Raw genomic sequence first — 15649 nt, forward strand, 5'->3', positions numbered from 1 at the left:
GATCAAAGATTTGGTTCCCATTGATCGATTTATTTTAGTATTTTAAAGTGTAGAAATTTCCCAGATTTGGACTTTGAATTTGAAACTTAATCTACAAATTACCAACAATGTTGGGTGTTAATCCTTCTCCGTCTATGTCGATTCTTCCTTCTTCCTCCACCACCATTTCCAATGGCGATTTCGCTGCAGAGCCCTCGTTTTCCTCATCGCATAGACTTTTCTTTACCCAAAACCTTCTCCGGGGTCGGAGCTCTCCGGTGCCGGCAACCCCTTTTACTCCGGTGCACCGCTGATTCTTCTTCTTCTCCCAAACCGGTCGATCCCGATTTCAATGCGAAGCTGTCCTTGAAGAACTTTTCCAGAGGTGAAAATTATAATCGGAAAGGGTTTGGGCATAAGGAGGAAACTGTAAAGCTCATGAACAGCGAGTTCACAAGTGAGTTTTATTTTATTTGTGATTTTAGTTTACATTCTTGTTTTGTTGGTACTGATTTTTGTATGAATTGTGGCAGGTGAAATTGTGACTACTTTGAACGAAAATGGGTTTCAGTTCACTTGGGGGAATGTTACTGTGAAATTGGCTGGAGCTTATGGCTTTTGTTGGGGAGTTGAGCGAGCTGTGCAGTTTGCTTATGAAGCGAGGAAACAATATCCAAGTGAAACAATTTGGATTACTAATGAGATTATTCATAACCCAACTGTTAATAAGGTTCTTGAATGGCTTAACTTTTCTTGCCTTTACTGTTTCATTGGTTAGATCATGATCCTAACAGTTCAATCACATGTCTAAGTGTTCTTAAAAGGGTAGTTAAGTTAGGAAGTATGTGCTTGGGATGTAGAGGTCTGAAGATGGAGTTCTTTGAAGAATATGCAAAAGAGAGAAAGAGTGGAAGATAGAGTTTCTCGATTAATGTGCAAACTTCAGTAAAAGTGAAGTCGAGTTATTTAACTCTGACTTGTGAAGTCCGTAAGCCAAACACTCCCTAAGTACTTCAAAAGTCATTTCAAATAGGATTTTATTCTTTAGTTATCACCAATGAGTTCCGCCTAAGTTTCACAAATGTTTAGTTGTTGTTAAACTATTTTATTTAGTGACACACATGTGACTTCAAAAGCTACTCACATGATTATAAAAAGATTGATCCATGCTACAGTAGAATAGTTCTAGAAACGTTTATTTGGTTAAGAAGTTCTTCCAAGTCCCAAGTTTAGATGATCTTTATTCTTTACACGCCTTTTTTCTTTTCTTTGTTGTTCTGGTCTGTTTTGCTTTTATGGTAGCTGTTGTTGGAATGCTTTAAATATGCTATCCGACATTTCAAACAATCAAGTATGGAGGCAGTGTCCCCAATACCTAAGTTGTATTCTTATTTGTTATGTGCAAGTAATTTATGATTTTCACATTTGAGTTTAGAGAAGTGCTCAAATCGTAGAGGTGCCTCTCTCATCTGTCATCTGAATTATTCTTTCTAGTAATAAACTATTTTCTGTCTGTCATGGATGTAGCTAACACACTATTAATGAAACATATAAATTTATGTGTCAATTCTCTTTTGCTTTATGTTTACTGTTCATATGTGATTGTCACTTCTTAACTAGCTAACAAACATGATTTACAAATATCATTTTGTAACTCTTTGAAAAATTCTTGTGTGTTTGCAGCGATTGGAGGAGATGGGAGTGCATAACATTCCTTTGGAGGAAGGAAACAAAAAAAGATTTGATGCCGTTAACCCCGGCGATGTTGTGATATTGCCGGCCTTTGGGGCTGCAGTTGATGAAATACTTGTACTGAATGATAAAAAAGTTAAGATTGTTGACACAACTTGCCCATGGGTTTCCAAGGTACTCAAAAAATCACTCTCACTGCCTTGTGTGTGTTTTTTCTTTTGGCCAATTTTCCACTTCCACTTAATAACATCATTGAAGGACAGAAGGCACAAACTAGTTGTTGACGCTGAGATGCATTTTTTTCCGTATAGGTTTGGAATGCTGTTGGCAAGCACAAAAAAGGAGAATACACGTCGATAATTCATGGTAAGTATAGTCATGAAGAAACCATAGCAACTGCTTCTTTTGCTGGAAAGTACATCATTGTGAAAGACATGGCAGAGGTAAATCCCTGGTAGTTGACTGCTGCCACATAAAATAAGTAAGGAATTTCAAAATTAAAATTTTAAACCAATGTCAGGCAGCATATGTATCCGACTACATTCATGGGGTTTAACATAATGGATCAATCTCAACCAAAGAAGAATTTTTGAAGGTACAACATGTTAGCTATTTGCTTAACCAAACTTGCCAATATTTTGTGACAATGTTCATGATACAAGTTAAGTTTCTGGCTTGTTTGTAGAAATTCAAGTCTGCTGTGTCAAAAGGATTCGATCCAGATATTCACCTCGTGAAAATTGGTATTGCCAATCAGACCACAATGCTCAAAGGGGAAACAGAAGAGATTGGTAAACTTCTGAGCTATTGATGCTATTTCAAACTGTAATTTCGCAAGAAACTTGATTTTATGAATCTGATAACAGGAAAACTGATGGAGAAAACTATGATGCGGAAGTATGGAGTTGAAAATATTAATGAACACTTCATTAGTTTCAATACGATCTGTAATGCTACTCAAGTAAGCACTCTATCCTTCGTACACAGCAGTTGTACATGTAAAAAAGGTCGTGTAAAGCTTTGGTCCATTGAGTGGAGTTCATAAGTATGGAGCTAATATGTTGGAGTTCGTAAGTTTGTGTTTGGGGTGTAGAGTCGTAAGATGAAGTGATAAATGTGAAGAGCAAAGAAAATAGGAAGATGAAGTTATTCGATAAATGTGAAAAATAGAAATGAGAGAAGATGTTCCTTGATAAATGTTTAGTAAAAAAAATGGAAAGATGAAGTTAGTCGATAAATGTGTGAACTTTAATAGTGTATACAATTATAGTTGAGTTTATAAAATTCATTATAAATAGCAAAACCTTCCTCGTAGTTACTTGAGATAAACACCATGATGGTGAGTGAGGGTGTTGTTCTCCTTAGGTGCGCCAAGATGCAATGTACGAGCTGGTGAAGGAAGATGTGGATCTGATGTTAGTTGTTGGTGGATGGAACTCAAGCAACACCTCTCATCTTCAAGAGATTGCAGAGGCTCGAGGAGTCCCATCGTATTGGATCGACAGCGAGCAACGAATAGGTCCGGGAAACTCAATATTGTACAAGCTCGCTTTAAGTCTTAATTCAGAGTGTTGATCCATTGATACTATACTTTCCAGTTCCATCTATATCTTTCTTTCCAACTCGTATTAACTTGTTTAATTGAATGGAAGCACCGGGAGCTGGCCAACAAAGAAAACTGGCTACCTGATGGACATATCACCATTGGAGTTACCTCTGGTGCCTCTACACCAGATAAGGTAAGTTAAAAGTTACCGTCAAAGAATGGATATGTTAATCTGCCATTTTTCCTGATATTAACTTTTTCTAAAATGGGTTAAAAATTTTAGGTTGTTGGCGATGTTCTTAAGAAGGTTTTTGACATCAAAGGGGATGGAACTGCACAGTTCGAATCGCTTGGATAAAGTGTGTACTTAACTGTTTTCCTTTTCTTTTCTTTTTCATTTTTGTTCTTGTTATATGTTATGGTTTGGTAGGATATTTGCTAGATTATGTTTAGTAATTTAAAGATAGTGATGTGACAAAATAAAAAGACTTTGAGACATTATCATATAAAATAATATAGGCAAATGCTTGTTGAAGTAGAAAGAGTTTGTTCCAAAATTCGTTTCTTTGAAAAGTGGATTTGATTCTTGTCTTATTATTTCTTATTTGGTTCTATTAAGCTGATAATTGACACAGTTATCTTAGTGTGGATATGACATGGTAATCAAGTGATTATTTGGCATTATGTGTGTCACATTATAATAACCTTATTGGTGTATCTATCAATTTTAGTACAATAATACTCGGGATCAGAGATTTGTGTCTCTAACCTTTTGGTCGAGAATACATATTTTATACTAGGTGTTGAGTTATGCTCACATTAGTATGTATGTGTTAAATTGATCTTTTTATCATTCGTAAGTGTCTAGTTAGCTTTTGCACACCTTCACTAATCTCACGAGACAACTTATCTGACTTTACAACATTTAGGTGCTAAGGAAGGTTGGATGAGATTAAATCTTAAATAAATGGTTTCTCTAAGTATGTAGTAACTCAAAATATGTATTAAATTGATACGTAGAATTCAATCATTCATGTAAGAGCCTAATTTTGTTGGAGAAAGATATTTCTTTTTATCGGATAAAATACAAAGATTTAAATGGAAGAAATGAGCAATCATTCTCTATATTAAGATTTTTGTATGAATGATCCTTTTGATATATATGAAGTAACGAATAAATCCTCGCTCTACAAACAAGTGAATCTAACTTTTGGATTGTATTTAATTTTAACCCCTATAGTTTAATGAATCTTAAATCTAGTTTTTATACTTTCATTAATAGTGTATTTGGATTACACTTTCAAATGTTTAATTTAAAAAATAAGTTATTTTGAAAAAAAATTAATAGTTTCTTAAGTGTAGAAGACTAAAACAAATATTTTCAAATCACATAAAACAAAATTGACCAAAACTAAAAATACAAAATTCTTGCGTTCGTCCCCAAGAATGTAGTCGCATCCATAAATAATAATAAATTTCGTGGAGAAATATGTAACCTTGTAAAGAACAATAAACCAACATGATAAACTATTTTCCAAATAAATTAATTAATAGAACATAACAAATGAAAGAATGTAGCTACAAAGTACACAAATCCAAATTAGAAGATGTTTAATCAATTAGGATGTTTTATAATTCTTTGCAAAACCACAGTCCTTGCCCTTGTAATGTCTCTACTACACAAATCAGCTTGAACACCCAAATCTTCAACACTCTTCATGAATACTTCAAGTTTCTTCTTCATCTCCTCCACCACAACCTTCAAAGCTTCCTCTTTAATCGCAAAATCCGCTTTCTCCAACATTCCTTTGATCTCGATCTCGAGCTTCTCGACAAGAATCCGAATGTTGTCCATGTCTTTAATGGCTATGTATGTCCCTACTTGCATTGAGTTTATCACTTCCTTTTGCCCTTTCACTGCATTCTCATAGCTCTTCCATAGAGAATCAATCCATTTTCCCATTGAACCTAGAGGAATGGAGGAAGCGGCTGATAGCGCTGCTGCGACGGGTGGTGCCATGATGACCGTTGCCACCACCGAGCATATTAAGACGGCGGCAAATGTGGCCGCGAATATCATGCATGAGAGCTTCCTCCATGTGCTGATGGACTTTAACTTCTTGTCAAGTTTGTTTTTCTTTTGTTGAAGCTTCTCAAGCATTGCCTGTTGAGAATATATATATATATATATATATATATATAAATGGTTACATTTTTTACTAAATAATTACTTTATTTTTTTAAAAAAGGATATTTTTTACTATTTTTTCTTTTTGTTGGAAATAAGAAAGCCGTCATGTACATTAGATTGAGCTACAAAAAGACAATACAATCTATAATGCAACCAAAACCAAAGCACAGCTCAAACAAAAGTTAAAATTCTAAAATATCATTAAATATAAAATTTAATTTTATATTTATCAAATTAATTAATATCATTTTAAAATTTCTCAGTACATTTAAAATTTATAGGGCTAAACTCGTAATTTAAACCATAAACATAAACATGTGGTTATTTAAGATTACCGTTTGGTGTTTATAAACAGAGTGAAAGATTCTGAAGAACTCATCCGTGAAAGGGTCGCCGGAGGCCTTAAAATTCCTCAATTCCCTCAAAGTTTTATCGAACTGATTCGGACCCATTTGAGATTCCCTTTCATCTTCCTCAAACTGCCTCACCGCCATTAAAATCATCACCTGACTATCTCGAGCTCGCTTCAAACAGTTTTCCAGAGCAGTACAGAAATCCAACGTCTCCAAGCTATTCTCAAAGTAATCTTCCACCAACTCAAACAGTTCCTGATTCTTCCATATGTCCTTTTTACATTGCAATATCACTCGAACCACTTCTTGATTCATTTCCAGCAAACATTCCGTTACCTGTTTCAAGGAATCGAATGACAGAGCTCTGACTTCCACTCCGCCGTCGTCGGCTAATGTTGTAAGTACTTGATTTGCTCTGGCTTGGAGAGTTTTATCGAAGGAACGGACGTCGTCGTCGACACGACATGCCGCTTCGTAAGCGGCTACGGCCGGTTGGAGTTCTTCGGGGGTTCTTTTGGTGGTGTGTTGGTTTCCCATGGTGATTGCAAAAAACAGAGGAAATGGAAGAAAACCTAGATGGGGAAGATGAAGATTGATTGATATGAAACAAAGATGGAGAGAAAGAGAGATGAATTTTGAGGTTGAAGCAGAGATGGAGAAGAATAAATAAACCGTTAAGAAAGAAGAAGAAGAAGAGAATGGCTTGCACGCATGAAGAAAAATGGAAGAAGACGGCTTTGGGCTGCTAAAGGGAAAGGGAAGCAATCTCTCTATTACGCCATTAATCAATACATACCTTCAATCATTTGTCCTAATTTCCATTTTTTCAATTTTTGTCCTTTACTTTTTAAATCTTACCTATCTATTAAATTGCAAATCTATATTTTTTACTATAACTATTCGGTTTTTGCTTTTACAATCTTTGAAAAGTACTTTTAAATTTGTCTAAAAAAAATTAAGTCTAACTTATATTAGTAAATCAACTATTTTACATAATCTTCTTAAACGATGTTAAAAGAAGAAGTGAACTAAATACTTCATATATTAACATAAAATTGGAGTGTGGTTTATTTTCTCATGATTTCTTAATTATTATATTATGTTTTTTTTCTTATCGTAAAATATTGAATTTTTAACTAAGTTCTTTAGTAAAAAAAACTTAAAACTACTCTTTTAGATTTCAAAATTTGGATCAATTTTGAAAACTACTCCTACAGGTAAACAAGCAAACCAATAAATCAAATAAGTGCATGTAGTGTTTAGGTTTTATTTTCAAAAATTTAAAAAAAAAAAACTAAAATCAAATAGTTATCCTACGTCATCTCCAGGTTTTATCAATTTTATGATTATTTGATTTTTTAACTTTCAATATTAATATGTTTTTAAACTTTTACTATACATTTGATATAAAAATCTATTTTATTTTTAAAGATAATATAAACTTGATCATCTTTATTTATTTATAGCCTAATCTCATAAAATATAATTAATTAATTTCTTACTTGTATCTAAAAATATCGATAAAATGAAACCATATCTTATATCCACAAAAAACACAATACTTTTGTCACATTTTATTAGTTTTAATACAATTTGTTAAATAGAATATATCAATTTGTTGCGTCGAATCACATGTGATGAATTTAATATGGTAATGATAATGATATTTTTAGCTCAAATAAAGATAAAAAAAATATCTAAATTTATTTTCAAATTATTGACATATGCTATAAATTATACCATATATTTACTGACTATAGCCAGATTGATCTCCAATACTTATAATTAGTTTGATTTGTTTTTGAAACCTTTAATATAAGGTTTTTCTAATTAAAAATAAAGCTAAAAGTTTGAAAAGTGTCAAATTTAAAAAAAAACATCCAAAAACTTATCTTTCTTCCAAAATGACAATGTCATTTAAAACTATACATTTATATATATGAAACTATAATGTTGTATATAATGAGATCATAAAATTTAAAAGCTCCAAACTAATATAACCTAGCTAATGTTAATTACTTGAAAACAATCAATCTTTCCTTTTTTTTTTGTGTTTCTCTACCAAAATTTTGATGTTATAAAATTCTCACTATAAGATGCACAATTTTATTTAGTAGTTGACTAATCATTCCGTAAAATGTTTGTTTTTTCAATCTATTTCACACATTATCAAGAGAGCAAGTTATTTATGTAATATACTAATTTTTTATCTTTAATGGAATAAGTTTAGTGGAATAGCTCAATTGGTTAGAGTGTGTGCTATTGCCTCATTCATTTTGGATTCAGATTAAACTATGTATAATGATTATGGATAGATTCAAATTAAAAGAAAAAATTGTCTTTATGAAATTTTAACTAGAAAACCATGACTTAATTATGCATGAAAGGAAAGTTTAGATAAGGTTGACCCTTCTCATTTGATGAATGTGGCATGCTTCCACCTATTCAAGTTTCGAAAAGATATAGTTTATGTCAAAAACCGGAGCCTGGTCGGGCCTCCCAACTTGATGAATAATACTTACTAAATGCATGCCCCAACCTTGAGTTGTGAATAAGCTTCATATGACTTGAAAACCTGTCCTAAGTCAAAATTTCACTATAAAGTACACTAATATAATTTCAGAACTAGTTCATTCTCTTCCTTAAAACTCTTTGATACAATTAAAAGTCATTGCGGCAACATATATATTTTTTTATTTGCAAGAAATTGTTTTTATTGAATTACATATCCATTAGTTCTATCACATAAAAGTCAAATAAGTTTTATGTGTTAGATGTTATGGCTTATATGTTGTTAGATTTAAAAAAAATGGCCGCAATTAAATTAAGTTGTGTACTAACTCTTCCAAGAATTTATAATTTTTCTAGGATATTTGAAATAATTTAACCAAAAAATAATTTTTCATATATTGGGGTGACCAACAAATTACTAGCAGTAGGTTGTATTTTTTATCACCTAATGTTTGGCGAAGTTTAAAGGTCAGTGAGATTGGTTATTTTAGGACTTATCTCAACTCAGTCCAACTCTTCACAATTTCTGGAAATAGGAAAGCATACACCTTTCTCGTTCTCTTAAATGGGAAGGGGAGACTCAATATCCATAAACAAAGGAAAAAACTAAGCAAATAAGTAAAGTTCTATTTTGTCATAATTTATTTTTTTTCTGTTTGTTTGCAATTTTTGGTCCTTTGAAGTTTCAAAACGAACACTTTCATCCCTGCTTTTACTAAATGGTCCATGAGTTAACAAAATGCTTACAAGACTTTTAGATGTAACATCAGTTATATTCGATGATGAGTAAATTATAGTACATTAGTTAGAAAATAAATTTAAATAAAAGCTTTAAAATATTTAAAAGCTTTGAAGTATACCTATAAATTTAATTTTAACTTTTTATCCTTTTTATTTAACTTGTTGAAAGAAGATACATTCTTTTTTCAAAGAATATGATAGAGATAATAGATTAAGAAATTTATAAAAAGTCTAGCTATTTTTTATAAATATTTCAGTGATAATTAAAAATTTTAATTTACAACCAGATAAGTTTTCAAAATCGTTTGATTTATTATTTCTCGGTGGTCTTCCATCTCACACTCCTCTTTCTTCTTTACCTTTTCCCTCTTCCATAGTTTGTATTTGTTTGTTTTCTCTGTCTCCTCAAATCAATCAAATTTCAACTTCTTCAACTGAGCTGTGGCGTTGAAGTCCATCTACCATCTTGGATTTAGACGGTGCTGGGCACTGGTCAGGCATTGAGATTCAGTAGAGTTTTGCAGCCGGCGATTGTGGCCTTGCCTTCCACTTTCACTTTCATTCATCAACACTGCGCTTGCAGCATCCCGGATCTCAAACCACAACCTATGCTTCTCTCTCACTCTACTCATAACCCTATACTTTTCTGATTCTGCGCTGTATTGAAACCCTTTCGATCCCATGCCCAAATTTTCCATACACCAATTAAACCCCCTCGCAATCTCTCTTCACAAGCCGGCGCGCCTTCCCCCTTTCTTGTATTTTTCCTCTCTTCCTCTTTCTTCCAACTCAACTCCGGATGCCCAAAATGAGCTCTCGATATCACCTCAAATGTTCAAATCCGGCCCCCAATTCGGTTCCTATAAGGTGGGGGATGCAACATTTTATCGTTTAATCGAGAACTATGCAACTTCTGGAGAATTCCATTTGATACACCAAGTTTTGGATAGAATGAAACGTGAAAGGCGGGTCCTTAAGGAAACTGTTTGTATCCTCATTTTCAAGGCTTGCGGGAAAGCTCATTTACCTGGGGAAGCTGTGAAATTTTTTCACAGAATGGCCAACGACTTTCATTGTAAGCAGACTGTAAAGTCATTCAATTCGGTTCTTAACGTAATTATTCAAGAGGGGGACTTTTCATACGCATTCAAGTTTTATTTGCTCGTTTTCGGTGCCAATAAGAAAGGCTTTCAGCCCAATCTACTCACTTATAATTTGATTATTAAGACACTGTGCAAGTTAGGACAGATAGATAGAGCTGTTGACACTTTTAGAGAAATGCCACTGAAAAACTGCAATCCCGACGTCTTCACTTATAGTACATTAATGAATGGGTTATGTAAGGAAAGCAGGGTAGACGAGGCAGTGTTTTTGCTGGATGAGATGCAAGCAGAAGGCTGCCTTCCAAATCCCGTGACATATAATGTATTGATTGATGCACTATGCAAGAATGGTGACTTGAGTCGAGCGGCAAAGCTTGTGGATAATATGTTTCTCAAAGGTTGTGTTCCAAACGAAGTGACCTATAATACCCTTATCCATGGGTTGTGCTTGAAGGGAAAGTTGGACAAAGCTCTTAGTCTTTTGGAGAAAATGGTGTCGAGTAAATGTGTTCCTAATCGAGTCACATATGGAACAATCATTAATGGTCTTGTTCAACAAAGAAGGGCTGAGGATGGAGTACACATTTTGGTTTCTATGGAAGAGAGAGGACAAAAGGCAAATGAGTACATTTACTCGTCTCTCATCAGTGGTTTATTTAAGGAGGGCAAGTCTGAAAATGCCGTGAGGCTGTGGAAAGAAATGGCAGAGAAGGGATGCAAACCCAACGTTGTTGTTTACGGTGCCTTTATAGATGGTCTATGTCGAGATGAAAAGCCAGATGAAGCTGAAGACATTTTGCAGGAAATGTTAAGCAAAGGCTTTTTACCAAATGCCTTCACTTACAGCTCCTTAATGAAGGGGTTTTTTAAAAAAGGTGACAGCCAAAAAGCAATTCTTGTGTGGAAAGAGATGATGAGTCAGGATATGAGGCACAATGTAGTTTGTTGCAGTGTCTTACTTAATGGCCTATGTGAGAGTGGAAGACTAAGGGAGGCGTTGACAGTGTGGAAGCACATGCTCGGTGAGGGACTTAAGCCTGATGTTGTGGCTTATAGTTCAATGATTAAAGGTCTTTGTGATGTCGGCTCCGTAGACAAGGGCTTGAAGCTTTTCTATGAGATGCAGTGTCAGGAGCCCAAGTCCCGACCAGATGTAGTCACCTATAATATACTTCTCAATGCCCTTTGTAGGCAGGATAATCTCACCCGTGCCATTGATCTTCTAAATAGTATGCTCGATGAAGGCTGTGACCCTGACTCATACACATGCAATATCTTTTTGGAAACTTTGAGGGAGAGGATTAATCCACCACAAGATGGAAGGCTGTTTTTAGATGAGCTCGTGGTAAGGTTACTTAAGCGAGAGAGAAAATTATCTGCTTTGAGAATTGTAGAGGAAATGCTCCTAAGATTTCTGCCACCGGAGCCATCAACTTGGTCCAGAGTCATTCAATGCACATGCAAACCAAAAAGGATTCGAGAAACCATAGACGAGTGTTGCAGAAGCCTATATGGATAATGACGTACGACTCTCTCTCTCTCTTACACACACACACTCTTTTAGTCTCACTCCCGTGAGAATTTTTCTGGACGTACTGACAAATTTAAGGAAAAAAAAAAAGAATAAATCCAACAACTAAGTGCCTCTGCAACAATTCGGTAGAAATTCAAGAAATTTCTAGAACTTTGGTGTTATGGAAGGTCAACACGATATGATGAAGGCTTAAGCTTTTGTGAAGTTAAATTCTTAATGTCTCAAATTTGGTACTCTTTGTGATGTGACTGAAGTTCTCTCTGCAAATGCAAGACAAAGTCTGAGATGCTAATAGCCTAATACTTAACTTATTCAGCTTGAGAAGTATGTTTTTTGAATTTCAAGATGGTGTTCGACAGTTTTACCTTTTCCGTCTGAGAATAGTAAATATTGGTTCCTTATTTTCATGTATGGACAATTGGACATTACAAGCAAGCATACTATTTTTCATTCCAACATTGGTTGCCTTGAACTTTTTGTCGCAGTTCTTATGTACTTCATTATTCTGCTAAAATGTGATTTTATTCTGAATAACCGAAGTCATTTTATCCCCGTTTAGAGACTGTACTTTGCTGTCTTTTGAGATTTCCATTATATGGAGCATGACGTCTTAGAAGAAAAGTTCTCCGAGTTTTGAGGTGAGGTGAGAAACTCTTTAATGCTTCGGTAATGGACAGGCCCCACCAATGTTTTATATGTTTACCCTGTTTCCGATGAACATATTTGATTGAGTTAGCCGGCTTGGACATTTTGGTGTAACGTGTATTTGCTGAAGAAATTCATGGTCAATCATGACGGTTTGTGATCAACACTCGAGAGAATTTTATTTGGAGGGATTTAAGTTTACGAGGAAATTTCATGAACATGTATCATGGAGCTATCTGGGTTTTAAGGGTATAAATTTTTAGTTTCATTTTTTAAATTCCCTTTTTAGTGTAGGCTAATGGAGTTTAGAAGGGAGTTGGGGGTTATCACCATCAAGAAATTTTTGAACTTATCTCGCATCCTTACAACAGTCTATTTGGTATTTTTTAGGGGTAGGAGACTGGGAGAAGAAAATTTTGGTGAAACTAAGTAAAATAACCAGAATATAGTGATAACGGTAATTTTATGTTGATCATCAGATATTGTTCTTGTGGCTTCTACTGGTATGGGAAGGTGATATGGGGACGGCTTCTGAATTCTCAATCTATTTCGATTGCAACGAGACTTTTGTATTCTTTTGTATTGCTCAGTTTCGTCTTTTGCAGAATTTTAACTCTTGTTGGTATTTTATCCTTATTATTGATCAATATGAAATTATCCAACTAGGCCATGCAATAATCTGTAATCATTCTTGTATGCTTCATTTATGAGTTTGCATGATCTCTTTATATAAGCTGGTGGAAAAAAATAATGCCTGATCATGATCGAAAGAGTTATTATGGATTCAGCAAGGAGTTGGTTTCAGAAGTTCCAAAATAGAGTAAAGAAGGAAACTGTATGTAAATGAGGTTCGGGATGTACCTTCAAGTACGACGAAGCAGAAAGTTGAGGTTGCCAAGCAAGATATTGACAACCATTACAGATCTCAAATGAAATCATTGCAAGATAGGAAGGAGAGGTGTTTTTTTATATATATATGTATACTTTTTATGTTTAAATAAATTAAATGGTATGGTTACAGTTGATGGTTTTCCATGGGATCTAGAAGACTAGAAGTATAATACTTGTAAGAAAATATGTGCAGGGGCCAAAGAATTCGTGTATGTAATATATGCACTTATATTGAAGTGATCATAATGTTTTTATCCTTGTTTTGCTATATCTTAACTTTTAAGTATGATATTTTGACAGATGTTGGGTGTTCTAGAGGAGGCTTGCTGATGCAGATGTTTATGAGGAAGACGAAATAAATTTCTGTTAAATATTTAGAACAGAAGGAGACGGAATACACGCGCCTTCGTAGGCATAAAATGGGCGCTGATGACTTTGAACTTTTAACAATTATAGGAAGGGGTGCATTTGGGTGAGGTTCCTTTCTAACTCCTTTGTCATGTTATTGTTTGAACTTTTAAAACCCGTCCATTCTTTATTTCTCACTTTTCACTTATTGTTAGTTGTCTAAAGACAAATGTAGATTACTATCTATCTATCTACAATCTATCTTTACCAGGATGTACATACAAGAGATCTTACTATGAATCTTGTTAGTTTTTTGAAAAGGTTCTTTTGATAGTTATTTTTTCTTTAATATTTTTCAGGTTAGACTTGTAGAGATAAAATCACAGGTCATGTTTATGCAATGAAGAAGCTTAAGAAATCTGAGATGCTTTATAGTGGGCTGGTATTTGTGAAACCTTGTGCCCTATATTGGTTTGATGATGGATTGACATATTTTCACTATTCTAGTTGATGGTTATTCTTCCTTCTGAATTTCATACTTGCTTGTGTATAGTAGGCCTAGTATGTGATGTGAAGTTGGTAAAGAACTTACTATTCCTTAAATTAAATGAAGGATGAGAAATTGGATCTTATATTAGGATTCTTTTGTAACATCTTTGAGTTTAGGAAGGGGACATAAATGAACTGATATCACATCTGAATAACAGAGATCTTGAGGACATGAAAGTAAAGTTAAGAAAGAATTAAAAGTTACTATCTATACCAACAAAGTCTACCTTCCTTTTCGATGACTCAATCATAGAAATTTCAAAGTTAAGCATGCTTAGTTTAGGAACAATATTGGGTGATCTTTTGGGAAATTTTCTAAGATGCATGTGAGTGAGGATAAAGCATGCTAAAAAGACTCGTAATGCGATTTGTCAAACCAAAGAATATCATAATGAACTTATAATGCCCATATTTGGAACATAAGGTTGTCTTGAAAATGTCACCGTCTCTAACTCTAATCTTCAACACGGTGGAAGTCTAATCGTAAATGAATCTTTGAGAATATACTGACTCCTTGTCACTAGTCAAACAAATCATCAATTTTGGGCATCAGATACTTGTTCTTGACTGTCATCTTATTCAACTTTCTATAGTCAATCTATAGGTGCATCGACCCATCTTTCTTCTTGATAAACAATATTGGTGCTCCCTAATGTGACATATTAGGTCGGATGAACCCTTTGTTCAGTAATTCTTGTAACTGAATTTTTAGTTTTTTCAATTCGATTGGGTCATTCTGTACGGAGCTCTCGATATAGGAACGGTGTCAGACTTTAACTTAATGGCAAAATCAATTTCTTTGTGAAGCGACAATCTTGAAAGCTCTTTTGAAAAACATTGGGATATTCTTTCACCACTGGTTTAGATGTCAAAGAAACCTCGACTCTCCCTAGTGTCTACAAGACTAGCCAACATATTTTGGGTACCCTAGTTGAGCAGTTTGCTGGCTTATATGGCTAAGGTGACTTTAGGTAGGACCGCAGTCTCAGCCCTCTTGTACTTGAAACTAGACTCTGCATGAGGATTAAAAACTACTATTTTGCAAGAACAGTTTATACTTGCGTGGTTAATAGATAACCAATCCATGCCTAAGATTACATCAAAATCTCGCATGTCTAGAATTACTTGGGTTACATCTAAAACGTGATTTTCTATTTCTATCTGATATGCAGAGGTAGACACCGATAACACATAACCCGATGACTCTACTTCTAGACATATATGTGAACAAAGATTAAAAATATAAAAAATGTGAAGACCCAGAGTCAAACAGTACTAGTGCACAGTGTCCCAAGATTGAGAGCGTACCTGTGACTACTATGCCAGCTTTCTCGGCCTTTTGTTGATTAGTGGCAAAAACTCTCCCATGCTAGGATGTAGAACCTTGGTTTGGAATAGCCCCGAACGGTTTCAAAAGGTATCTGTTAGCTGTGTGCCCCACTTGCTTGCATCTGTAGCGAACTTCACTCCCGACCAGACAACGACTTGAATGAGGTTTCCCACAGCTAAAGCAAGTAATCTCTTTCATGGTTCCACTTTCCTTAACAATTACGAAAAGTGCCACAT

At 34.5% G+C, this 15649-nt stretch overlaps 2 protein-coding genes and 1 pseudogene across 9 annotated transcripts; 2 read left to right on the forward strand and 1 right to left on the reverse strand.

Annotated features, from left to right (window-relative positions):
* The first annotated feature begins 144 nt into the window (after positions 1–144).
* Positions 145–3683, forward strand: LOC103498435 (4-hydroxy-3-methylbut-2-enyl diphosphate reductase, chloroplastic-like; annotated as a pseudogene).
* Positions 3684–4654: 971 nt separating this feature from the next.
* On the reverse strand, positions 4655–6534 carry LOC103498434 (UPF0496 protein At4g34320-like). The gene is made up of 2 exons (XM_008461037.3): positions 5744–6534; positions 4655–5381 (listed from the first exon to the last, which is right to left on the reverse strand). Exons 1-2 carry the CDS (start codon positions 6296–6298, stop codon positions 4833–4835), a joined length of 1104 nt encoding a protein of 367 aa, XP_008459259.1. The 5' UTR covers positions 6299–6534; the 3' UTR covers positions 4655–4832.
* A 2800-nt stretch (positions 6535–9334) lies between these two features.
* LOC103498433 (pentatricopeptide repeat-containing protein At4g20090) lies at positions 9335–14166 on the forward strand. 8 transcript variants are annotated; one of them, XR_007815508.1, is made up of 5 exons: positions 9335–11639; positions 12210–12293; positions 13084–13395; positions 13487–13658; positions 13894–14166. XR_007815508.1 is itself a non-coding variant. In XM_008461034.3 (2 exons), the coding sequence occupies exon 1, from the start codon at positions 9695–9697 to the stop codon at positions 11633–11635; it is 1941 nt and encodes a 646-aa protein (XP_008459256.1). In that variant the 5' UTR covers positions 9335–9694; the 3' UTR covers positions 11636–11639; positions 13487–14166. The 8 variants fall into 8 exon arrangements, 1 of the variants encoding a protein (XP_008459256.1); XR_007815507.1 differs by having other exon boundaries at positions 12210–12288; XR_007815509.1 differs by lacking the exon at positions 13084–13395.
* The last annotated feature ends 1483 nt before the right edge of the window (positions 14167–15649 follow it).

Source organism: Cucumis melo, chromosome 11 (genome assembly GCF_025177605.1).
Source record: "Cucumis melo cultivar AY chromosome 11, USDA_Cmelo_AY_1.0, whole genome shotgun sequence".
In the NCBI taxonomy this organism is placed as follows: domain Eukaryota; kingdom Viridiplantae; phylum Streptophyta; class Magnoliopsida; order Cucurbitales; family Cucurbitaceae; genus Cucumis; species Cucumis melo.